Consider the following 24,874-nt stretch of genomic DNA (forward strand, 5'->3'; position numbering starts at 1 on the left):
CTATATACATTTTATAGACCCCATATGTTTTACATTTTATCTTGTTGTGTCCCACCCTTCAGCTCCATTCAACCCCTCCCATCTATCTCTTAACACCATCCATTTTGGATTTCTATTTGCCATACATTTTTCAACTGTGCTGTGATGCTTCACAGAAGTACTGAACTTTTCTATTCTCATAGCGTCTACAGATTGTAAATTAAGATAAACATTTTTGCTAAAATAATTATTATATTATTGATCGATTGACTATGACTTTTCAATTCACCCAGTATTGCTATCTGTAACGTTAGTTCTAGGTAAATGTTGCAATTCTTCAGCCATTCCTGGACCTGTGACCAAAAACAAGCTACGTATGGACAGTACCAAAATAAATGATCTAATGACTCTGCCTCCTCGCAGCAAAACCTGCAGAGCTGGGAAGATTGTATACCCCATATAGTGCCTTGCAAAAGTATTCACCCCCCTTGGCGTTTTTCCTATTTTATTGTATTACAACCTCTAATTTAAATGGATATTTATTTTGATTTCATGTAAGGGACATACACAAAATAGTCCAACTTGGTGAAGCGAAATTTACAAAAAAAAACGGAAAAGTGGTGCGTGCATATGTATTCCTCCCTTTTGCTATGAAGCCCCTAAATAAGATCTGGTGCAACCAATTACCTTCAGAAGTCACATAATTAGTTAAATAAAGTCCACCTGTGTGCAATCTAAGTGTCACATGATCTGTCACATGATCTCAGTGTATATATACACCTGTTCTGAAAGGCCCCAGAGTCTGCAACACCACTAAGCAAGGGGCACCACCAAGCACTATGAAGACCAAAAAAACCTGCCAAGAGAGGGCCGCCCACCAAAACTCACGGACCAGGCAAAGAGGGCATTAATCAGAGAGGCAACAAAGAGACCAAAGATAACCCTGAAGGAGCTGCAAAGCTCCACAGCGGAGATTGGAGTATCTGTCCATAGGACCACTTTAAGCCGTACACTCCACAGAGCTGGGCTTTATGGTAGAGTTGCCAGAAAAAAAGCCATTGCTTAAAGAAAGAAATAGGCAAACACATTTGGTGTTCACCAAAAGGCATGTGGGAGACTCCCCAAACATATGGAAGAATGTACTCTGGTCAGATGAGACTAAAATTGCGCTTTTTGGCCATCAAGGAAAACGCTATGTCTGGCGCAAACCCAACACCTAACATCACAGTGAAGCATGGTGGTGGCAGAATCATGCTGTGGGGATGTTTTTCATCTGCAGGGACTGAGAAACTGGTCAGAATTGAATGAATGATGGATGGGGCTAAATACAGGGATATTCTTGAGGGAAACCTGTTTCAGTCTTCCAGAGATTTGAGACTGGGACGGAGGTTCACCTTCCAGCATGACAATGACCCTAAGCATACTGCTAAAACAGCACTCAAGTGGTTTAAGGGGAAACATTTAAATGTCTTGGAATGGCCTAGTCAGAGCCCAGACCTCAATCCAATTGAGAATCTGTGGTATAACTTCAAGTTTGCTGTACACCAGCGGAACCCATCCAACTTGAAGGAGCTGGAGCAGTTTTTCCTTGAAGAATGGGCAAAGACCCAGTGGCTAAATGTGCCCAGCTTATAGAGACTAACAGCTGTAATTGCTGCAAAAGGTGGCTCTACAAAGTATTGACTTTGGGGGGGAGTGAATAGTTATGCATGCTCAACATTTTTTTTTGTCTTATTTCTAGTTTGCTTCACAATAAAAAATATCTTCAAAGGGGTAGGCATGTTGTGTAAATCAAATGATTCAAACCCCTCCATTTTAATTCCAGGTTGTAAGGCAAGAAAATAGGAAAAATGCCAAGGGGGGTGAATACTTTCTCAGGCCACTGTATATAACATTCTATTGGTCGCAAGAATTCTGTATAATAACTTAAATTGAAAAACTCTAAGTTTTGAATCCGGCCTCGTTTTGCGTGTAAATTCATAAACCATATGCCATGGAATCAGTACATTGTAAATCTCTTTCCAACTATTTTGCAATTTGTATGACACAGCTGTAAATTTTTTGGTCCTTAATTGAAACTGGTATATATTTTTATTTATCACAATTTTCTTTAAATTTTTTAGGTCTTTAATGCAGGGCCGACAGACACGTTCCTTACTTTTTCCACCTTCCACGTGCCTCTTCCATTTTTGTGGTAATGCTGCAATTAGTTGGTTGTAATTTTGGGTGGAGCAGACATTTCCATATGTCTGTTATCTGCGTGTGTGACAACTCCACCAATCCTATTTATGATATCATTTACAAAGAAAAATTTTACAAAGAAAAATATGTTTTTCAATTCGTATATTTGAGTTTAAACACAATATTTATTGTATTATTTGTTCTGTCTTTTCAGATGGATTAAACTGAAATTACAACCAACTTTCTAAGGCTTGTTAAAAAAAGAACATTATTTTGGAGATTATTTCGTTTTCAAATAACCGAAAGTGAGCAGTTGTAATCTGAATAAAGGCAAAAAGGCCCTTCTTGAACATGGGTTGAGACATTCTTACTAATTTACAAGAGAACCATTTCGGATTTAAGTATACATTTTGTATGACTGATGACTTTAGTGAGAGGTCGAATGCTTTAATATTTCATCATTTCTGCCCTCCAAATTCATATTTGTTATATAAACAGGCCCATTTTAATTTTGTCTAGCTTGCCATTCCAAATAAAATTGAATCTTTTTTTGTTCATATAATTTAAAAAGCAGGTCACTAGGTGTAGGCTAAACCATAAACAAATAGGTAAACTTTATGTATATGACTAAAGAGTTAATCAGGGTGATTTTTCCACAAAGAGACAGATATTTTCCTTTCCATGGTAGCAAGATCTTATCTATTTTTGCAAAATTTCTATTAAAATGTATTGGAGTGAGATCATTTCTTTCTTTCGGGATATGTACCGAGTATGTCCACATCCCCGTCAGACCATTTTATTGTTAAACTACACGGTAATGTAAAAGTTGCATTTTTAAGTTTTTATTTATTTATTTCACCTTCATTTAACCAGGTAGGCTAGTTGAGAACAAGTTCTCATTTGCAACTGCGACCTGGCCAAGATAAAGCATAGCAGTTCGACACATACAACAACGCAGAGTTACACATGGAATAAACAAAACATACAGTCAATAATACAGTAGAAAAAGTCTATATACAGTGTGTGCAAATGAGGTAAGATAAGGGAGGTAAGGCAATAAATAGGCCATGGTGGCGAAGTAATTACAATATAGCAATTAAACACTGGAATGGTAGATGTGCAGAAGATGAATGTGCAAGTAGAGATACTGGAGTGCAAAGGAGCAAGATAAATAAATATATACAGTATGGGGATGAGGTAGTTGGATGGGCTGTTTACAGATTGGCTATGTACAGGTGCAGTGATCTGTGAGCTGAACTGACAGCTGGTGCTTAAAGCTAGTGAGGGAGATATGAGTCTCCAGCTTCAGTGATTTTTGCAGTTTGTTCCAGTCGTTGGCAGCAGAGAACTGGAAGGAAAGGCGGCCAAAGGAAGAATTGGCTTTGGGGGTGACCAGTGAGATATACCTGCTGGAGCGCGTGATACGAGTGGGTGCTGCTATGGTGACCAGTGAGCTGAGATAAGGCAGGGTTTTACCTAGCAGAGACTTGTAGATGACTTGGAGCCAGTGGGTTTGGCGACGAGAGTGAAGCGAGGGCCAGCCAGCGAGGGCCAGCCAACGAGAGCGTACAGGTCGCAGTGGTGGGTAGTATATGGGGCTTTGGTGACAAAACGGATGGCACTGTGATAGACTGCATCCAATTTGTTGAGTAGAGTGTTGGAGGCTATTTTATAAATGACATCGCCGAAGTCGAGGATCGGTAGGATGGTCAGTTTTACGAGGGTATGTTTGGCAGCATGAGTGAAGGATGCTTTGTTGCGAAATAGGAAGCCGATTCTAGATTTAATTTTGGATTTGAGATGATTAATGTGAGTCTGGAAGGAGAGTTTACAGTCTAACCAGACACCTAGGTATTTGTAGTTATCCACATATTCTAAGTCAGAGCCATCCAGAGTAGTGATGCTGGACGGGCAGGCAGGTGCGGGCAGTGATCGGTTGCAGAGCATGCATTTAGTTTTACTTGCATTTAAGAGCAGTTGGAGGCCACGGATGGAGAGTTGTATGGCATTGAAGCTCGTCTGGAGATTAGTTAACACAGTGTCCAAAGAAGGGCCAGAAGTATACAGAATGGTGTCGTCTGCGTAGAGGTGTCTCCCGGGTGGCGCAGTGGTCTAGGGCACTGCATCGCAGTGCTAGCTGCGCCACCAGAGTCTCTGGGTTCGCGCCCAGGCTGGGCTGGGTTCGCGCCCAGGCTCTGTCGCAGCCGGCCGCAACCGGGAGATACGTGGGGCGACGCACAATTGGCATAGCGTCGTCCGGGTTAGGGAGGGTTTGGCCGGTAGGGAGGGTTTGGCCGGTAGGGATATCCTTGTCTCAGTATGTAAAAAAAAAAAAATGTAATAAAATGTATGCACTCTACTGTAAGTCGCTCTGGATAAGAGCGTCTGCTCTTGGCCGGTAGGGATATCCTTGTCTCAGTATGTAAAAATGTAATAAAATGTATGCACTCTACTGTAAGTCGCTCTGGATAAGAGCGTCTGCTAAATGACTAAAATGTAAATGTAAAATGTAGGTGGATCAGAGAATCACAAGCAGCAAGAGCGACATCATTGATGTATACAGAGAAGAGTTGGCCCGAGAATTGAACCCTGTGGCACCCCCATAGAGACTGCCAGAGGTCCGGACAACAGGCCCTCCGATTTGACACACTGAACTCTATCAGAGAAGTAGTTGGTAAACCAGGCAAGGCAATCATTTGAGAAACCAAGGCTGTTGAGTCTGCCAATAAGAATGTTGTGATTGATAGAGTCGAAAGCCTTGGCCAGGTCGATGAATACGGCTGCACAGTAATGGACCTTGAGCGTGGCTGAGGTGCACCCATGACCAGCTCTGAAACCAGATTGCATAGCGGAGAAGGTACGGTTGGATTCGAAATGGTCGGTAATCTGTTTGTTAACTTGGCATTCGAAGACCTTAGAAAGGCAGGGTAGGATAGATATAGGTCTGTAGCAGTTTGGGTCTAGAGTGTCTCCCCCTTTGAAGAGGGGGATGACCGCTGCAGCTTTCCAATCTTTGGGAATCTCAGAAGATACGAAAGAGAGGTTGAACAGGCTAGTGATAGGTGTTGCAACAATTTGGGCAGATAATTTTAGAAAGAGAGGGTCCAGATTGTCTAGCCCGGCTGATTTGTAGGGGTCCAGATTTTACAGCTCCTTCAGAACATCAGCTATCTGGATTTGGGTGAAGGAGAAATCGGGGAGGCTTGGGCGAGTTGCTGTGGGGAGTGCAGAGCTGTTTACCGGGGTAGGGGTAGCCAGGTGGAAAGCATGGCCAGCCGTAGAAAAATGCTTATTGAAATTCTCAATTATAGTGGATTCATTGGTGGTGACAGTGTTTCCTAGCCTCAGTGCAGTGGGCAGCTGGGAGGAGGTGCTCTTATTCTCCATGGACTTTACAGTGTCCCAGAACTTTTGAGTTTGTGCTACAGGATGCAAATATCTGCTTGAAAAAGCTAGCCTTTGCTTTCCTAACTGCCTGTGTGTATTGGTTCCTAACTTCACCGAAAAGTTGCATATCACGGGTGCTATTCGATGCTAATACAGAACGCCACAGGATGTTTTTGTGCTGGTCAAGGGCAGTCAGGTCTGGAGTGAACCAAGGGCGATATCTTTTCCTGGTTCAATTTTTTTTGAAAGGGGCATGCTTATTTAAGATGGTGAGGGAGGCACATTTAAAGAAAGACCAGGCATCCTCTACTGACGGGGTGAGGTCAATATCCTTCCAGGATACCCGGGCCAGGTCGATTAGAAAGGCCTGCTCGCTGAAGTGTTTTACGGAGCGTTTGACAGTGATGAGGGGTGGTCGTTTGACCGCGGACCCGTTACGGATGCAGGCAATGAGGCAGTGATCACTGAGATCTTGGTTGAAAACAGCAGCGGTGTATTTGGAGGGCAGGTTGGTTAGGATGATATCTATGAGGGTGCCCGTGTTTACAGATTTTGGGTTGTACCTGGTGGGTTCATTGATAATTTGTGTGAGATTGAGGGCAACAAGCTTAGATTGTAGGATGGCCGGGGTGTTAAGCATGTCCCAGTTTAGGTCACCTAGCAGCACGAGCTCTGAAGATAGATGGGGGGCAATCAGTTCACATATGGTGTCCAGGGCACAGCTGGGGGCAGAGGGTGGCCTATAGCAAGCGGCAACAGTGAGAGACTTGTTTCTGGAAATGTGGATTTTTAAAAGTAGAAGCTTGAATTGTTTGGGTACAGACCAGGATAGTATGACAGAACACTGCAGGCTATCTCTGCAGTAATTTCAACTCCGCCCCCTTTGGCAGTTCCATCTTGTCGGAAAATGTTATAGTTAGGGATGGAAATTTCAGGGTTTTTGGTAGTCTTCCTGAGCCAGGATTCGGACACGGCTAGGACATCCAGGTTGGCAGAGTGTGCTAGGGCTGTGAATAAAGCAAACTTAGGGAGGAGGCTTCTAATGTTAACATGCAGTGATCCAATAGGTAATATAGTACACTTATCATCATTTGGTTTTAATCCAGAGAGGTTAGAAAAAGTTTATAGATCCTCTATGAGGCTGTGGAGGGATTCTAACGAAAACATATTCTTAAAGTACTTTACTTCCTCTTTCAAAATATTGTTTGGTGAATCATGAATGACTCCATCATTAGTAACAAGTTTCAATAAAAAAACGTTGGTAGCATTTCTATGTTGAAGACTGAAAAAGAACGACAGTCCATCATTACTTTAAGACATGAAGGTCAGTCAATCCGGAAAATTTCATGAACTTTTTAAAGTTTCTTCAAGTGTAGTCGCAAAGTCCATCAAGCGCTATGATGAAACTGGCTCTCATGAGGACCGCCACAGGAAAGGAAGACCCAGAGTTACCTCTGCTCCAGAGGAAAAGTTCATTAGAGTTACCAGCCTCAGAAATTGCAGCCCAATTAAATGCTTCACAGTTCAAGTAATAGACATATCTCAACATCAACTGTTCAGAGGAGACTGCGTGAATCAGTCATTCATGGTTGAATTGCTGCAAAGAAACCAATACTAAAGGACACCAATAAGAAGAAGAGACTTGCTTGGGCCAAGAAAAACGAGCAATGTAATTAGACCGGTGGAAATCTGTCCTTTGGTCCGATGATTCCAAATTTGAGATTTTTGGTTCCAATCACTGTGTGTGGTTCCAATCACTTGTCCAACCATACTTTAGCCTTACCAGCAGATAGTGCCATGGCCTTTCCAACAGATAGACTTCACATGCCCTCATAAGGACTCACCCTAGAAGCAAAGAGGTAGCTAAATCAAAACGGGATATTGTATATGTCTATCAGGGGCGCAACTTTGACTGGGGACTTTGACCCCCCACATTCTGAAATTGCGTTTATGTCTTCCCCAGTTGTATCATTAGAATGTGATACAAAACGTGGCAACGGTTTACTTTGGAACCATGCGGATGTCTCTGAGCAGTCGGGTAGGCTGTTTGGAGTGTTTATCCGACAAAATAAGAATAGTTATATCCCCCCACTTCTAAAACCAAAGTTGTGCCAATGTGTGAAACTTTTGTCAAAATAAACTGCAATGCAAGCGTGGGCAATGTTTTCCGGTATTTAGTTAATCGTTTTTCAGTGTTTTATGGCCACTTTTGAATGCATAACATTGAGAGAAAGAGAGCACATTTTTATTATGTGCTTTCAAACAAGCCATTAAAAACAGAATTTGCAAGACACAGTTGTACTCCGTATGGTATTCATACAAAAGTGGTGGGCTGTAATAGGCTATCATGCTCCGTTGTCATCTGTGGTTGTCATCCAGACAGGGAGGGGTTATGCCGCGTTCATGTGCTAGTCGGAACTCTGAAATATCCAACTTGCAAACTGGTTATACACCCGTAGTTACGACTAGCACTTGAACGCGGCACTACATGCCAGCTTGATCCCCCTGTAGCGCGAGTGTCATTTAGGGAGTTGCTCGGCCCAAGCCAGACGCACCAACACACCCTGCCAAGCGACACTGTCCTGACAAATTAAGCCCTCTCCTGCAGCCCCAAAACACCCGCCGCGGCCTAGAAAACGTCTAAATCACACAGCATACGGTAAGCAATTAATTTGAATTTGTGTACGGACACTCTGGTGCCTGTTACAATGATGCATTAAATCAATGAAGCAAGATAGATGCCACTGACAGCGCTGATTTAACCAGAACCGGACCGTTATTCTTTCGATGATCATTAGGCTAAACTCATAGGCTACGATTTAAAACAAACTAAATATGCATTCAGTCCTATTCTACTGGCGATGTTTCGCTGCTTTGATACCATTTGCTGCAACTTTTAGTGGGGGTGATTCGAGTGTTTTTTCCCTTTCTGTTTACGCATCCGATATTTGGTGAAAGATGATTTTTGTGCGTAATTGGAGTAAAACAGCCATCATTATGAATTACAAAAATGTTAAGAGACAATGACTTAAATTGAGCTATGCCAAATGATTATATCTGAGGATGCCATGTAATATATGGACCGACAGTGAACAACTTGGATGAAACCATAGGAAAAACCAATGACATTGGCCAATAAAAAGAGAACAAAGAAAAGACTCCAACATCAAGATGTCAGATTACATTTTGATGAGGAAGATCTTACACTGATGATTCCCCCCTTTGTAAATTATAGTTAATGAAACTGTTACAACTTTGTAATAACATAATAACTTTGTTAAAGTTGTATAAGCGTTTATAGGTCTTGCAGGACAGAGAGAGAGATGCTTCTGAATGCATGCTTCACTATGCACAGTGACTGTCAAATATATGAATGATCATTTTACAATATCAAAATATTCCTGCTAAATGTATATTGTTTGAAAGGGTGTGCAAGTGTGTGTCAATCAAATGGCACACATGATTGCCTGCTTGTCTATATGCCTACTGTGCATATCCCATCAACAGTTGGGCATTTTCATATCTATAAATGGACATCCTTTGTCACCATAGAAACACTCACAACTCCAAACACTGGCCTTGCATGATGAATAACCAATATAAGAGGAAGTTACAGTGTTGCGTGTTCGCCTGTGGTTGTTTGTAAAGAATAACATGTGTGTGTGTGTGTGTGTGTGTGCGTGCATGCGTGTGTGTGTGTGAGACAGAGCAACCTGGCGCTCAGTCAGCAGGGGAAGTGTCTGATTCTTACCCACACAGATTTGAGAGGGCCCAGACCAGGGAAAGCTGTCTGACGCCACAAATTACAGCACACCTAATCCCTCTGTGTCTCACTTTATCACACTTTATCCACCGTGTTAGCTGGAGCAATAACCATATATAAGTGCTGTGCGCGTGTTATGTGCGTCATTACTTTTATGCGAGAGAGAATGAAAGCGAAGCCAGGTAAATAAGATGTTATTTGCGCTTGACTTTGAACCCTTTTAGAAACGGTACCCGCCCACGCACAAGTTTAATGTCCGACCTTATAACCGGAGTTATGTGTTTACACTGCCATAAAGTCAGTCTGGCTCTGATTCTCTTCCTCTCCAGGTGATGTTATACTCTGTGTAAACACTGCAGTATGTAGATGGAGAGAAGGGGTTAAAGGAGCCAAACTGAATGTATATCTGGGAAGGCCTGTAGAGTTGAGTGTAGGCACATGATACACACTCAGCTGAGGGAGAGGCCTGAGTGGAGAAAATGAGTCACCCCTAAATTAGTACTGAGGAATCTCTCTTCCAAACTGAACTATAGGAAACTAAGGATGGATGTGAAGATCGTCATCAATGCATTGATTTGAGTACTAGACATAACACTTGAACCCTATCAGACTGCTGAGAGCAAAAAACGAGTTAACAGGAAAACCAAAAAGTTATGATTGTGTATTTCATGTCATCTATAAAGTAATTGGTTTCTAGCAACAGTTCTCAGTACTTTGCAGTTTCTCAAATCCAGCATCCCTCCTTTCTCTGGGCCTCAGTAAAGACCTTGTAGCAGCTAACCCAGAACACATTCCAAGCTTTTTTCCAGTTCATCTGATACTGAGGAATAAAAAGGGGCTGGTTGGTGGGGGAGGGGTGCAGCGTACAGGCCAGCAGCAAGTCTCTGGGGCGGGAATACTGGAATGACTGACTAACTTTTATGTGGTTGTGAGGAAGAGGGACGGGTTATGACTTGCGGAAGTCTTGAGGATTTAAATGGGGCAGCTCTGTTATCCTCATGTGCCAATGAGACTGGGACCAGCAGTCATGTGATCTGTTCTATTTATTCTCCCTCCTGTGGAGTATGGAGTCTACCAAACTACCCCCTCTGAGTCACTGACCAGAACACAGAGCAGATTATCATCAGAGAAGTGACTGAGTTAGAGTATAGTTTGTGTTGACAGTGACACATAACATAGGCATATAGTATATAGTCATTTCTGCTAGTATAGCATTGCTAGTCAACACTGTGAGGTCCAGGGACATGATTTACAGTAAACAAATGACATCCCCTCTCCTAGCACATAAGCAGACAAGGAATTACAGAGGAAGATACTGTTGCGTGTATCTAAGTAAAGTTGCAGCAGTGTCACTTGTCAGGTTGCTGCAATATATTTTTTTGATGAATGTATGTATTCATATCATATCCAGAAAATAATCATATATGCAATGCAACTTAATTAGCTGCTTTCTCTGATGAGACGTGACAGTGGGAGCTGAGAGGAGCTCGCTTCCCGCTCAAAGAAAGATAACTTCCTGCAGGGTTCTTGTTCAGATGATGTTTCATATGTAAATACCTTGGTAGTGATCCAGCACTGGGGGCCTTGATGTTCTCTCAGACTGAACAGTCCTCTCTGTCAGAGTAGAGATCACAGTTACAGGTATTTGGTCATGTAACATCATACTTCATACTGCAAGCACTTCAAAAAGTTTGGAATTAATTACTGAGAGTACATTTCCCTTGATCATGTGATTTCATTTAATACAAATTGATCAAGGCATGGAAACATAGTGAGCTGCAGGTGTAGTTCTCTCCATAGAAATAAGAATGAATAGAACGGGTGTCCCCATTCAAGTCAATGATGGCATAATGGGTGGATTGACGGTCATTGCGAGTGTACCCGTAGGAGCAAAGCAGGAAGCAAAAGCAGGAAGTGTACCCAGCAATCTGTGCTGTGATTTGTTGAATTAACTCAAATTACATTACAAAAAATGCAGTCCATTGCATGAGCCACATCAGTTAGCATCATTTGAATGAACATTCTACGTTACCATGGGAATTACCTCACAATACCAAGCAGCCATTGCGAGGGTACCCATGATGAGTTTACCAGTCGAATTGCCAGGGTTAGCGGTGTCAAGCCCATTCTATTCATTCATCATTTATTTCTATGGTTCTCTCAATCTGGAGACATGTCAATGTTCATGGTTTTGGACGGAGTTTCAGGTAAAAGCTGACTTGGGCTGATCTGTCAATATACAGTAGTTCAAATCAAATGTTATTTGTCACATGCGCCGAATACAACCTTACAGTGAAATGCTTACTTACAAGCCCTAACCAACAATGCAGTTAATTTTTTTTTTTTTTTTTTAATACCTAAAAAAAAATAAGAATAAGAAATAAAAGTAACAAATAATTAAAGTGCAGCAGTAAAATAACAATAGCGAGGATATATACAGGGAGTACCGGTACAGAGTCAATGTGCAGGGGCACGAGTTAGTCAAGGTAATTGAGGTAATATGTACATGTAGGTAGAGTTATTAAAGTGACTATGCATAGATAATAACAGAGAGCAGCAGCAGCGTAAAAGAGGGGGGCAATGCAAATAGTCTGGGTAGCCATTTGATTAGATGTTCAGGAGTCTTATGGCTAGGGGGTAGAAGCTGTTTAGAAGTCTCTTGGACTTGGCACTCCGGTACCGCTTGCCGTGCTGTAGCAGAGAGAACAGTCTATGACTAGGGTGGCTGGAGTCATTGACAATTTTTAGGGCCTTCCTCTGACACTGCCTGGTATAGAGGTCCTGGATGGCAGGAAGGTTGGCCCCAGTGATGTACTGTGCCGTACGCACTACCCTCTGTAGTACCTTGCGTCGGAGGCCGAGCAGTTGCCATACCAGGCAGTGATGCAACCAGTCAGGATGCTCTCGATGGTGCGGCTGTAGAACCTTTTGAGAACCCATGACAGATCTTTTCAGTCTCCTGAGGGGGAATAGGTGTTGTTGTGCCCTCTTCACGACTGTCTTGGTGTGATTGGACCATGTTAGTTTGTTGGTGATGTGAACACCAAGGAACTTGAAGCTCTCAATCTGCTCCACTACAGCCCCATCGATGAGAATGGGGGAGTGCTCGGCCCGCCTTTTCCTGTAGTCCACAATCATCTCCTTTGTCTTGATCACATTGAGGGAGAGATGATTGTCCTGGCACCACACAGCTGTGTGACCTCCTCCCTATAGGCTGTCTCGTCGTTATCGGTGGTCAGGCATATGACTGTTGTGTCATTGGCAAACTTAATGATGGTGTTGGAGTTGTGCCTGGTGGCGCAGTGGTCTAGGGTCTAGGGCACTGCATCGCAGTGCTAGCTGCGCCACCAGAGTCTCTGGGTTCGCGCCCAGGCTGGGCTGGGTTCGCGCCCAGGCTCTGTCGCAGCCGGCCGCAACCGGGAGATCCGTGGGGCGCCGCACAATTGGCATAGCGTCGTCCGGGTTAGGGAGGGTTTGGCCGGTAGGGATATCCTTGTCTCAGTATGTATAAAAAAATAATAATAATAAATAAATAAAATGTATGCACTCTACTGTAAGTCGCTCTGGATAAGAGCGTCTGCTCTTGGCCGGTAGGGATATCCTTGTCTCAGTATGTAAAAATGTAATAAAATAAAAAAATGTATGCACTCTACTGTAAGTCGCTCTGGATAAGAGCGTCTGCTAAATGACTAAAATGTAAAATGTTAAAAATGTGCCTGGCCGTACAGTCATGAGTGAACAGGGAGTATAGGAGGGGACTGAGCACGCACCCTGAGGGGCCCCCGTGTTGAGGACCAGCATGGCTGATGTGTTGTTACCTACCCTTACCACCTGGGGGCGGCCCGTCAGGAAGTCCAGGATCCAGTTGCAGAGGGAGGTGTTTAGTCCCAGGTTCCTTAGATCCCTGTGAGCTGTACATCTGACTTCATCATCTGGTGTTTATCAAATTATTATATATTCAACTGAAACAGGAATCAATGTGTTGTTTATGGCCAATGGTTTGTTCTCTGTTTGCTCTCTCCAGTGGCAGATTGTTCCCCCTGTGAAATTAACAGGATAAATACCCGTGTGATTGAAAACTACAATACATCAATATTGAACTTTACGAAGATTATGATGGCTATAAGACTTACTACCATGTAAGAAAAGAGATGGAAAATAAGTATGTGGCTGCTTGTGAAATTTGTCATAGGTTACAAAAGAGTAGAGACAGAGGAAAAAGGAACATCATATTTTTCAGTGTTAGGGTTGCCTGAATTCTCTCCCAAACAAGGTCACGTGTGGATTTTTTCCATGGTCTGACACTGAGGGTTAGTCACAAATTGAGAAGGAGCCCCAAACTGCAGTCTTTCCCTAAATATATTAGTTGGAGACTTGAGTCCTGAGGCACACAGATGGGCCCCGGTGCAGAAAACAGTGTTTACTCTCTAGAACATGGCCTGTTTGCTCTGTCTGGAATGTTAAGTGTGGATAGAATTCATTCAGGGTGTGTTATGCTATGTAGGTGGAGGCCTACCATAACAGTAATTTAACTTCTCATTTTATTTGAACTGTTGTTGTTGTGTGTTTGAAAACGGATAAGAAACGAGGCCTTGTAATCTTATCTTGATCAGTTACTGCTTTCGAAAGCTGAGCAAATATAGATGTCTGACACTTCCTTTTCAGTGGGCATCACCTTATGTGTTTGGTTGCTGTGGAAACCGTGTGTGGCAGGGCTACTGTCTAAGTTCAGGAACCAATTTAGGCATGATTACCTGGCATCTAGACCACTGACTGAACATTTTGACACACTTTTCTGTGGTCACTATAGTGATCTGCGAAGAGGATAGGCATTAAGTTAGACATTAACAGGATATGCTTCTCAAGTCTTAAAAATCTCAACTATTCCCACATGCCAAAATGAGCTCAAGTATAATATGTGATAATCTCACTGAGCGTAGGCATCCACTCCATGCTTTTAATACAGTTCCTCATTTTGGTTTCTGATATGACTGTTTGTGGGCCTGTCCCATTGGGCTGAGTGCCTGACTGTGAGTGTGCTGAGTGTGTGCACTGTGCAGTAGTTAATCTATGGTCTCTCTCCTCTCTTCTCTACACACACTTATACTGTGGTGGCACCAGTGCTGGGGCTGCCCGTCTCAAACTGAGTCACAGCACTTTCCGATCAGAGAGAGGAGGAAACACCAACAGCACAGGGCACCAATGAGTCACCGCATCACACATTATTAACTCACTACTCTAAATGTTATCTTTATATCCATGACAACAGCTCTCAGTGAAGGGAGTGGCTCCCTTCTGCAAACTTTGTCCATATATTGTAGAGACAGACTTTTCTTGTCTTTCACTAGATCTTGGTCTTGAGGTCATATTTGTTCTTATCTTACTGTCTCAGTATAACTTGGCAATTGGTGAATTAATAGTGTTCCATATCATCAATATCTTCTATCAAAGCATGTGTGTGATCTTTCCATGCAGGCAGCATGGTGTACCATCCTGAGTTTGAGAAGGCTGGCCAGCAGGCGGGCCTGCAGGTGTGGAGGATTGAGAAGTTTGACCTGGTGGCAGTGCCAGAGAATCTGTATGGAAGCTTCTACACGGGAGACGCCTACCTCATCCTCAACACTATCAAGCAGCGCTCCGGGAACCTGCAGTATGACCTGCACTTCTGGCTGGGTGAGGACAGAACCAGGAGCAGGATGGGTTGCATTACAAACCCTGGTGGATATGATTGACGTCATAGAAATACTTTTACTAGAATGGGCATCCTCTTTCAAGTCACTGTGACTTGTGGTGGGTATGTACTGTAATTCTATCTCTATGATTGATGTGCACAGACAGAATGCACAGAGTCAGGCCCATTTCATTTTGTTGATCATCCCTGCTTCTAGGCAGCCTGTTAGATAGAACCCTAGCAGAATGTTATGGGAAATGGACTAAGTGAGTGATACTCAAACTTGGTTCATTCGATGTACCGGTATGTGTCCATTGAGTTTTGCTTTAGGGAAATAGTCATCCATGACGTCTGTGGAATCTAGCAGACTAAGTAGCCATTGGGGGTTGGGCCTCCATTGACAAAGACAAGAGAGCAAAACATTGCAATTCAGAGGTTGAGTTTAACTTCTGTGGTTTTTCTGCTCCAGGCGACTTCTGCACCCAGGATGAGAGTGGAGCAGCAGCCATCTTCACAGTCCAGATGGATGACTATCTGGGAGGTAAACCCATCCAGTACCGTGAGGTCCAGGGACATGAGTCCAAAGTATTCCTGGGTTACTTCAAGGCTGGACTGAAGTACTTGGTGAGGAGATGTTATTTGAGATGACAATTATGGCATTATTGCTACAAATCCAGGCCATGACACACATAATATTGCATTCATACCTCAGGCAGGGGTATTGTTATAAACTATAAAGTAGTCTCTATACCTAAATGGTTTTTGTTGTGATAATAAAGTTAATCTAATCTAATGGTGGAAATATTCCCTAGAAATGTGAATGGCTCCATATTAACCGTACCATATCTTTTGTCACTGTTTTAGAAAGGAGGCGTAGCATCTGGGTTCAAACATGTTGTTACCAACGAGGTGGTTATGCAGCGGGTGCTACAGGTCAAAGGTCGGCGTGTTGTCAGGGCGACGGAGGTGCCTGTCAGCTGGGACAGCTTCAACCAGGGAGACTGCTTCATCCTGGACCTGGGCAACGTGAGTTACAATCAGCCTGAGGGAGATGGTGTACTTTTAATTTCATAGGACGTAGCGTCATCAAACATTGGCATCACATTTCAATAAAATAAACAGAGAAGCATGCACATTGTATGTTTCACGTCTCGCTTAAGAGAAAAGAGAAACGTTTAATAGAGAGATTGTCCAAATACACATACAATTCTTGCAAACAAATTCCTGGTCGATGCTGACCACATCACGTATCCTGTTTGTTGTGTATCCCTCCTCCCACAGGAGATCTACCAGTGGTGTGGCTCCCAGAGCAACCACTTTGAGAAGCTGAAGGCCACTCAGGTTGCCAAGGGTATCCGTGACAACGAGCGCAGTGGGCGAGCCCGCGTGTACGTGTGTGACGAGGGAGCAGAGAGAGACAAGATGATAGAGGTGAGATCATAAACAACTAAAGAACAGGAGAGTCTTCTTACTCTCTTTATCGCTCGTTCTGTCTGTGATTGGTTGACGTTTATTATGGTGTTTAATGGTGCATAATGGACTTTTGAATAAACTCCAGCTGTGGTTAAAGCATTGTTTAATTTTCAACAGTATATCTGAAAGGGATCTTCTCTGTGCGTCTTCAGGTTCTGGGAGATAAACCCCACTTTCCTGAAGGATCTTCTGATGACATCAAAGCAGATGCCTCAAACAGGAAGATGGCCAAACTGTACAAGGTGGGAATACAGGGAACAATCTACTGAAACCAAGATCAACTGGTCTAGCTGCATAATGAGAACATCTCATATAGACCCTGAGGACTTTTCACATACACGTCTCCGATCTCTCTACAATTCTTCCTCTGTCACTCCTCCTCTCCCCCAGGTGTCAAATGCCAGTGGAGACATGGCCATGTCCATGGTGGCAGCAGAGAACCCATTCTCCCAGAGTGCATTGGAGTCCAGCGACTGCTTCATCCTGGATCACGGCTCCGATGGCAAGATCTTCATCTGGAAAGGTCAGCTGGGGTCACCCAATATCAAAGACATATTTATGATCAGCTGATTTTTCACAGTTTGCAACACTCTCCACCAATTCAACCAGTCAATGAAAGCATAATACTGTAGCTGGAATTGTTTTGGCATGGTATGGCTGCTGTCATGTCCATTTGGTAACACATAGCATTACAGACCACATTTAGAGACTGAGACAGTGTCACATGATAAACTTCCACAGAGAGCATATGACGCAACCAGGGGTGTCATTTCAGCTTAACCTCCAAGAAATGTGTATAAAATTTAAGCTCATTTACTGCATTTCAACACCATTTAAAAACTCTAAAATGCAATTTGGAGAACAGCAAAAACAACTTCCAGCCGTTATCACCTTGTTGCTGTAGCGTCAATCACCTCAGCCAATAGGGGACTTAACATTCTACAAACACATGTCATACAGTAATTAGTTGCAATGCACAAGCTCAGCACCGGGATTGAAACTAGTTTAGTTTCATGTGAAGTCAAACAGCAGTTACCTAGCCAAAGCCATCTACTACAGCCATCTTTAGCTCTTCACTGTTTTGAGAAAAAGTCTTGCTGTTCCCTGCAGCTGCATCGAAGCGCCTCCCATAAAGCCAGCCAGCCACACAAACAACCTTCCCTCCCACTCCCAGGTGTCTGCATAGTTCTAAAGTCAGCCTTCTAATACCACTAAAGTACTTTTGCCTTTTAATCAGGATTGGAATGATTTTAGTAGCCTATTTTACATTTTTGGTGTTGAGCTAAGGTATGGCGAGCGCCATACCCTACCGTACACAATTGATGCCCCTGGATGCAACTGAAAGGTGTTGTTCTTAATTCAAAATATAATTGTCCTCCGTTATTTATAGTTTCTAAGTGGTTGAATTCATTAAACCCACTTTTTGTATTTCTCACCCAACTTCCACACACTCTTACCCAGGTAAAGAAGCCAACCTGGAGGAGCGTAAGGCAGCCATGAAGGCAGCAGATGAGTTCATCAAGAAGATGGGCTACCCCAAACACACCCAGGTGCAGATCCTGCCGGAGATGGGAGAGACTCCTCTCTTCAAACAGTTCTTCAAGAACTGGCGTGACAAGGACCAGACGGAGGGTCTGGGTGTGGCCTATGTCTCCAACAGCATCGCCAAGATAGAGAAGGTGCCATTTGATGCTGCCACACTCCACGACTCCCCTGCCATGTCTGCCCAGCACGGCATGGTGGATGGCGGCAACGGAGAGAAGCAGGTGGGTGGACAAGACAAATGGCTGGGCCTGTGCCCACATTGTACAACAAGTCTTCCCAGTAATCTTTCTTAGAGTAACTATCAGGATGAGTATTTCTTTTTAAATGAACCTTTATTTAACTAGGCAAGTCAGTTAAGAACAAATTCTTATTTACAATGATGGCCTAGGAACAGTTAACTGCCGTGTTCATGGGCAGCACAACAGATTTTTACCTTCTCAGCTCGGGGATTTGATCTAGCAACCTTTCGGTTACTGGTCCAACGCTCTAACCACTAGGCTACCTGCCGCCCCAGTATTGCTGTAACTATCAACTTTATGTATTAGGGCTATTATACAGTGAAAAGCATTCTGTGAGCTAATCTATGTAGATTGTGAGGGAGGTATGCTAGGGTTTCAGCCCAATGTAGCCGATAGAGGAAGGATATTAAAGTAGGAAATCTCTGATGAACAGATAGCAACCAAATGAAAGGGGCATGAATTTGTATTTACATATATAGCTCTGTTTTGGTAGCCTGCCACCACTAGGGGTCACATCATGCGTATGTTTATGTACAGATCTGGCGTATTGAGGGATCAGACAAGGTGGAAGTGGACCCCTCCACACATGGACAGTTCTATGGCGGAGACAGTTACATCATCCTCTATAACTACCACCATGGAGGACGCCAAGGGCACATCATCTACATGTGGTAAGAGAGACACTAAAGTAAAAGTAAAATGAAACAGTAGAGAGACCATCAGAAGAGATACATTGCTAACTAGAATGTCTCTCAGGCAAGGAAGTGACTCTTCCCAGGACGAAATTGGTGCTTCGGCCATCTTGGGTGCCCAGTTGGACGATGAGCTTGGTGGTGGGCCTGTGCAGGTAATGAATGTGTGTTTGTGAGTGGGTGGGTGTGTGTGTGTGTGTATAGAAGAGGCTTTCTTTTCACATCGCATATTCCTTTTTTCTATGGTTTCCTCTTAGCCTCATCTATATTCGAATCAGTAACCCCGTGTAACCCCGTGTGTCACTCTCCCTCTTCCTCTCATTGTTTCCTGTCCTTCATTTGCTTTCTCTCTCCAGGTTTCAGGTGCTCCTATTACCACCCTGGCACTCCCCTCTCATGGCTGCATAACTCAATACAGAGCAGTGTATTAACTGATATGGCTCAATGTGTTTACAGAGAAATCAGCTGGTTGAAATCAACAGGGACCCAAAACAGGACATTCCAGGGCCATGTTTATGAGGGAGTTCCCTTTATCCTCTCGGATTCTGTTGCTTCATCACTCTGACACAGTTACTGTTCCCAGACGAGCCAATTCCCTGACCTGTTGTAGGGACAAAGAGCTGTCTTGCTCGTCCTTGTGAGATGTGCTCAAGCAAGGACCATTGCATAGGTTATATAGAGGCCACCAGTGATTCTAGGTCAGCTTTTCCCAAACTCGGTTCGGGGACCCCAAGGTGTTTATGTTTTGTTTGTTGCCCTAGCAGTACACAGCTGATTCAAATAAGGAACTCATCATCAAGCTTTGATTATTTGAATTGAATCAGCTGTGTAGTGCTAAAGCAACAACCAAAACATGCACACCTTGGGGTCCCCGAACCGAGTTTGGGAAACGCTGTTGTAGGTTGTCTTATATACTGCAGTTCATTATGATTTGGCTAGATCATGCCTTGGCTCTGTATAAGGTTCCATGCTCTGGGAATGTCTGCAACCATCTCTTTCTGTGTATCTATCTGTTTGTGCCTGTCAGTCTCACCTTCCTGTCTATAGCCAGTGTGAAAAATTGGGACCTGCACTACGTAGGTTTCTAATTGATTTGTTATAATGCATGACTAACAGTGATCCTACATTTGTGGAGAAGCCCACCAGGGTGGAAACGTCAGTCACAAACCCGTTTATATTCCATCAAACTGTCCATGATGTCTAACAGCTGATGGCTACCCAGACCCCTCTTTTACGCTGCTGCTCCTCTCTGTTTATTATCTATGCATAGTCACTTTAACAACTCTACCTACATGTACATATTACCTCAACTAACCGGTGCCATCGCACATTGACTCTGTACCGGTAACCCCTGTATATAGCCTTGCTATTGTTATTTTACTGCTGCTGTTTAATTATTTGTTACTTTTATTTTCTATTTTTTACTTATCTTTTTTTACTTAAGTTTTAAGAAAAAAAAGTGTTAAAGCATTGTTGGTTAAGGGCTTGTAAATAAGCATTTCACTGTAAGGTCTACACCTGTTGAATTTGGCACATGTGACAAATTCAATTTGATTTGATTTGACATACAATCATACATACATTTGTAACAGTGTGATTCATAGTCATTCAACAGAAACAGTATTTAGAGGAACTCAGTGCATGGAAATTAGTCATCACACTAAACATCCAAGATTGCAACATTGCCTCACACATGTTTTCAGTACAGAGGTAGACTTCTTCATTAACTCTGTGCAATATGCACCTAATCTCTATTTCTCCGATTAGTAGTCTCCAATTTTGAAAACAAAAAAAACTGAACAAGGCTTTGTGCAGGCTCACCCAGGTCCCAAAATGTCAGGAATGGTGTTAAGAGCAGAACAAACGCACTCGAGTGACTAAACAGTGAGAAAGGCACACTGTCAGACTTTGGATAGCCCATCGCTTGGGATAGTTAGGGACCGTCAATAAATTACACAATGTAAGTGGGATAACATTTTCATGTTGCACATCTTTTAGTTGTCTCATTAAATGCTTTTAATATTTGTATACAATTTTAGTTGGTTTGAGGTTATCAAGTAATTGAAATTTGGACCTTTTAAAATATTGTCCCATGTACATTGTGTAATTTACTGATGGTCCCTAACTAGCCCCGATAGGGATATGAAATGTCAAACCAAATTGACCATGGGCATTACGTTTGGGTCTGAATTGATGATTGGGTGCTGCCAGCTGCGGGAACAATTCAAATAAACCCAACCCACTGAAAACAGTTACGGTACTCGTCATTCCGTGACATACTGTACAATTTATCCTATCATCTCGCAAATCTCAGTTTTGGACGAGACTGACATTATGATAAAAAATATTCTATTTACACGTTGTAGTTAATTTTTACAGAAAATACATTTTTCTGCCTCATATCGATGCCACATTGGCCATTTTCTAATCAAGAAGGTGCTTTTTAGGAGCAGTTGCTCTTTAAGGGGAGGAGCGAGAGAAGGCCCCTTTGTGATGGTGGATGGCGAGACAAGCTTGCTGCATCCACTAAACAGGACTTCCTTGGCGAGATACACAGCATGCTGGGAGAGTAGGGTAGGGAGCGCTGTAGAACACTTGGTGCTTAGTGTTTTCATGCCTTGTTGTTCAGAGCTCACTGCTGCCACCCTGTGGGAAATTTTTGCAGACACACGCAAGGCTGCGTTGCAAGTATGTCTATAGATTTCCAAAATAGATAATTATATAATTATGTTCTTCCAAAGATCCACTTTTTGTATTTCACCACACTGACCCATGTTGACTCCAATGCTTCCCACAGTTGTCAAGTTGGCTGGATGTCCTTTTGGTGGTGGACCATTCTTAATACACACGGGAAACTGTTGAGTGTGAAAAACCCAGCAGCATTGTAGTTCTTGACACAAACCGGTGGGACTGTCACCTACTATCATACCCCGTTCAAAGGCACTTAAATGTTTTGTCTTGCCCATTCACCCTCTGAATGGCACACGTACACAATCCATGTCTCAATGATTAAACTGCTTATTTTTATTTATTTAACTAGGCAAGTCAGTTAAGAACAAATTCTAATTTTCAATGATGGCCTAGGAGCCGTGTTCAGGGGCAGAACAACAGATTTGTACCTTGTCATCTCGGGGATTCAATCTTGCAACCTTTCGATTACTAGTCCAACGCTCTAACCACTAGGCTACCCTGCCGCCCTGTCACCTCCCCTTTATCTGCAATGATAGAAGTGGATTTAACAAGTGACATAAATAAGGGATCGTAGCTTTCACCTGGTCAGTCTGTCATGGAAAGAGCAGGTGTTCTTAATGTTTGGTATATTCAGTGAATGTTTGTTAACTAGTTTGCTCTCTGTGGTCCAGGTGAGGGTGGCCCAGGGCAAGGAGCCAGCTCACCTCATGAGCCTGTTCGGGGGGCAACCCATGGTGGTGTACAAGGGAGGTACGTCCAGAGATGGGGGCCAGTCTGCCCCCGCAGAAACCCGCCTCTTCCAGGTGCGCTCCAACTCTGCAGGGTGCACAAGAGCTGTGGAGGTGAGTGACATGAGGACAATGCCTCTCTTTTTTTCTGAAATCAGCTACTAAACTGCAATATATTTACAGGCATGACACTCGTGGTCATTTTCTACCCACCGTGTCTTATCCACCTCTAGGTTGATGCTGTGTCCTCCAACCTGAACTCCAACGATGCCTTCCTCCTGGTGACTCCTGGCGCCTCCTTCGTGTGGATGGGCCAGGGGGCCAGTGACACTGAGAAAAATGGCACCCAGCAGCTCTGTGTTATCCTGGGGGTGTCCTCCTCAGACCTGCCTGAGGGCGGAGAGACCGGTATGTACATTGTGCCAATGACATTGGCTTACCTTTGCTCTGTGGCTGGCTGTGGCATGTCGTAACCAACTGACTATTGTGTGTGTCTATGCAGATGATTTCTGGGAGGCTCTGGGAGGGAAGGCAGCGTACCGCACCTCCTCCAGACTCAGAAGCAAGGACAAGATGGACGCCCATCCACCCAGGCTCTTTGCCTGCTCCAACAAGTCTGGAAACTTCATTGTGAGTCCCATTATTATTACCATAAGCCATTCATGGTTAAACACATTTAACCCTGTTTTTTCTAATGCCTTGTCGCCTTCTCCACCCAGATTGAGGAGGTGCCTGGGGAGATGACCCAAGAAGATCTGGCCACTGATGATGTCATGATCCTGGACACATGGGATCAGGTAGATAAATTAGCATGTGGTATTTTCTGAGATGTGAATGTTATTAAGTATGCAGATATAGGATCTTAATTTGACCTATATTGTAACAGCAAAATAAGACTGACTAAAGTAAACTACATAAAACGTGCAATATTCTTAATATAACCCTGTCTTAGTGTGGGTTGTCAGTGAATTTATGTAAATCACAAAGCTCATCTGCATTTCCTGTGGTAAAGGACAATTCTCAGCAACAAGAGTGATCAAATTAAGATCTTACACCTGCACAGTAACACAGTGGATAATAGATGAATTACAGTACATAGTCTAATGAAAGTTGAATATCCTCTTCTAGGTGTTTGTCTGGATCGGGAATGAAGCCCATGAAGAGGAGAAGACTGAGGCGATGGCCTCCGGTAAGTAATAAAATGGAAAACTGCTTAAATTATTTATGAATTATCTTGTAGACGGTATTACATAGAGAATGTTCATGCCACCTTGTCTTTGAGTGCATTACTCATGACTAAAATAATTTGATTGAGAAGTTTCCCACTGGGAAAACTGCTCTCTATAGAACTATAATTTAATCCCCTCCTCCCCCAGCTGTGCGTTACATTGAGACGGACCCTGCCAACCGTGACCTCAGGACACCCATCGTGAAGATCAAGCAAGGGTTCGAGCCACCCACGTTCACCGGCTGGTTCCTGGGCTGGGACCATGAGTACTGGACCAGCGACCCCCTGGAGCGGGCCATGGCTGAGCTGGAGCTGTGAACCCTCACCTTTAACCCCTAACCCTGCCGCCTGACTTTACCGCACGCACTGAGCAGCTCCAGTCATGAGACTTAATGGGGAACCCTCTATGCCCCGCCAACCTCCTTTCTTCTGACTGCCAGTGGGAGGATGCTTTTTGTTGAATTTTTACATTTTGAAAAAGGAAATGTGTCAAATAATATTGAGCTTTTAGGTTAGAATGTGTTGCTTTGATTAGAGTAGAAGAGGCTTTCATAACCCTGTATATCTGATAGAGCACTGGTGCACAATCGCCATGCCAATAAGGTACTGTAATAGACTAGCTCTACTCCCCCACCACATGTAAAACATATGTTTCTCATTTCATGTTTTCGTATTGTGATAATGTTGTGTCATTATTTCAGCCTACCCCTGCTTCTAAATTCATCCAAGGATATTTAGGAGCAGTGACCCAATGCAGTCTTCTGATAATAAACTGGAGACTTTATTTGTTTTTTTATGTATGCAAATAAGCATGCAAGTGACCAATAATAAGGGCTTTAATGGAACCACAGGTTTAGATAAGGCTTTGCACCTGCTACAATCTAAATATATTTTATGTATGAGATATTTTATACGATGTCAGCAACATTAGGCTGTTTCTATTCAGTATCTCACCATTAAGAAACTTAGCATATTACAATCATCTGAACCAACAGACACAGGGAGACAAAGCTTTGAGGAAATCACACTGCCAGACATAACCTCACTAGTTATCAATCCGTATCGCTACAGATTTCGCAATAACAATTTAAAGGTCATTTTCCGATTGAGACGATATATGCAGTGTTTACCGTGAACGCAGTCTCCACCAACGTGGGAACACTGCCTTTAAATTGTATTTGTTTGGTGTCAGCCAGTCAGGAGTATAAGGATCACGTAACAGCAGTCAATGTCAAGTTGAATGGTTTTCCCCAGGCCTTACTATTGTTTCAATAAAACCTCATGTCGTCGACACTAG

The 24,874-nt window shown here is 43.2% G+C and overlaps 1 protein-coding gene across 1 annotated transcript; it reads left to right on the forward strand.

The window, feature by feature from the left end:
- The first annotated feature begins 8,068 nt into the window (after positions 1 to 8,068).
- LOC139543946 (gelsolin-like) lies at positions 8,069 to 24,870 on the forward strand. Its single transcript, XM_071350542.1, has 16 exons — positions 8,069 to 8,206; positions 14,786 to 14,983; positions 15,451 to 15,605; positions 15,846 to 16,007; positions 16,263 to 16,412; positions 16,607 to 16,696; positions 16,845 to 16,977; positions 17,916 to 18,220; positions 18,776 to 18,909; positions 18,995 to 19,085; positions 22,293 to 22,463; positions 22,583 to 22,757; positions 22,852 to 22,979; positions 23,069 to 23,146; positions 23,478 to 23,538; positions 23,726 to 24,870. The coding sequence occupies exons 2-16, from the start codon at positions 14,791 to 14,793 to the stop codon at positions 23,893 to 23,895; spliced, it is 2,196 nt and encodes a 731-aa protein (XP_071206643.1). The 5' UTR covers positions 8,069 to 8,206; positions 14,786 to 14,790; the 3' UTR covers positions 23,896 to 24,870.
- Positions 24,871 to 24,874: the final 4 nt, after the last annotated feature.

Source organism: Salvelinus alpinus, chromosome 18 (genome assembly GCF_045679555.1).
Source record: "Salvelinus alpinus chromosome 18, SLU_Salpinus.1, whole genome shotgun sequence".
NCBI lineage: Eukaryota > Metazoa > Chordata > Actinopteri > Salmoniformes > Salmonidae > Salvelinus > Salvelinus alpinus.

Bases quoted from the DNA above. Each gene is read 5' to 3' on its own strand.
- LOC139543946 (XM_071350542.1), top strand. From the start codon at position 14,791: ATGGTGTACCATCCTGAGTTTGAGAAGGCTGGCCAGCAGGCGGGCCTG. The intron at 22,980-23,068 runs GTGAGTCCCATT...TTCTCCACCCAG, and splicing joins ACAAGTCTGGAAACTTCATT to ATTGAGGAGGTGCCTGGGGA. The intron at 23,147-23,477 runs GTAGATAAATTA...ATCCTCTTCTAG, and splicing joins TCCTGGACACATGGGATCAG to GTGTTTGTCTGGATCGGGAA.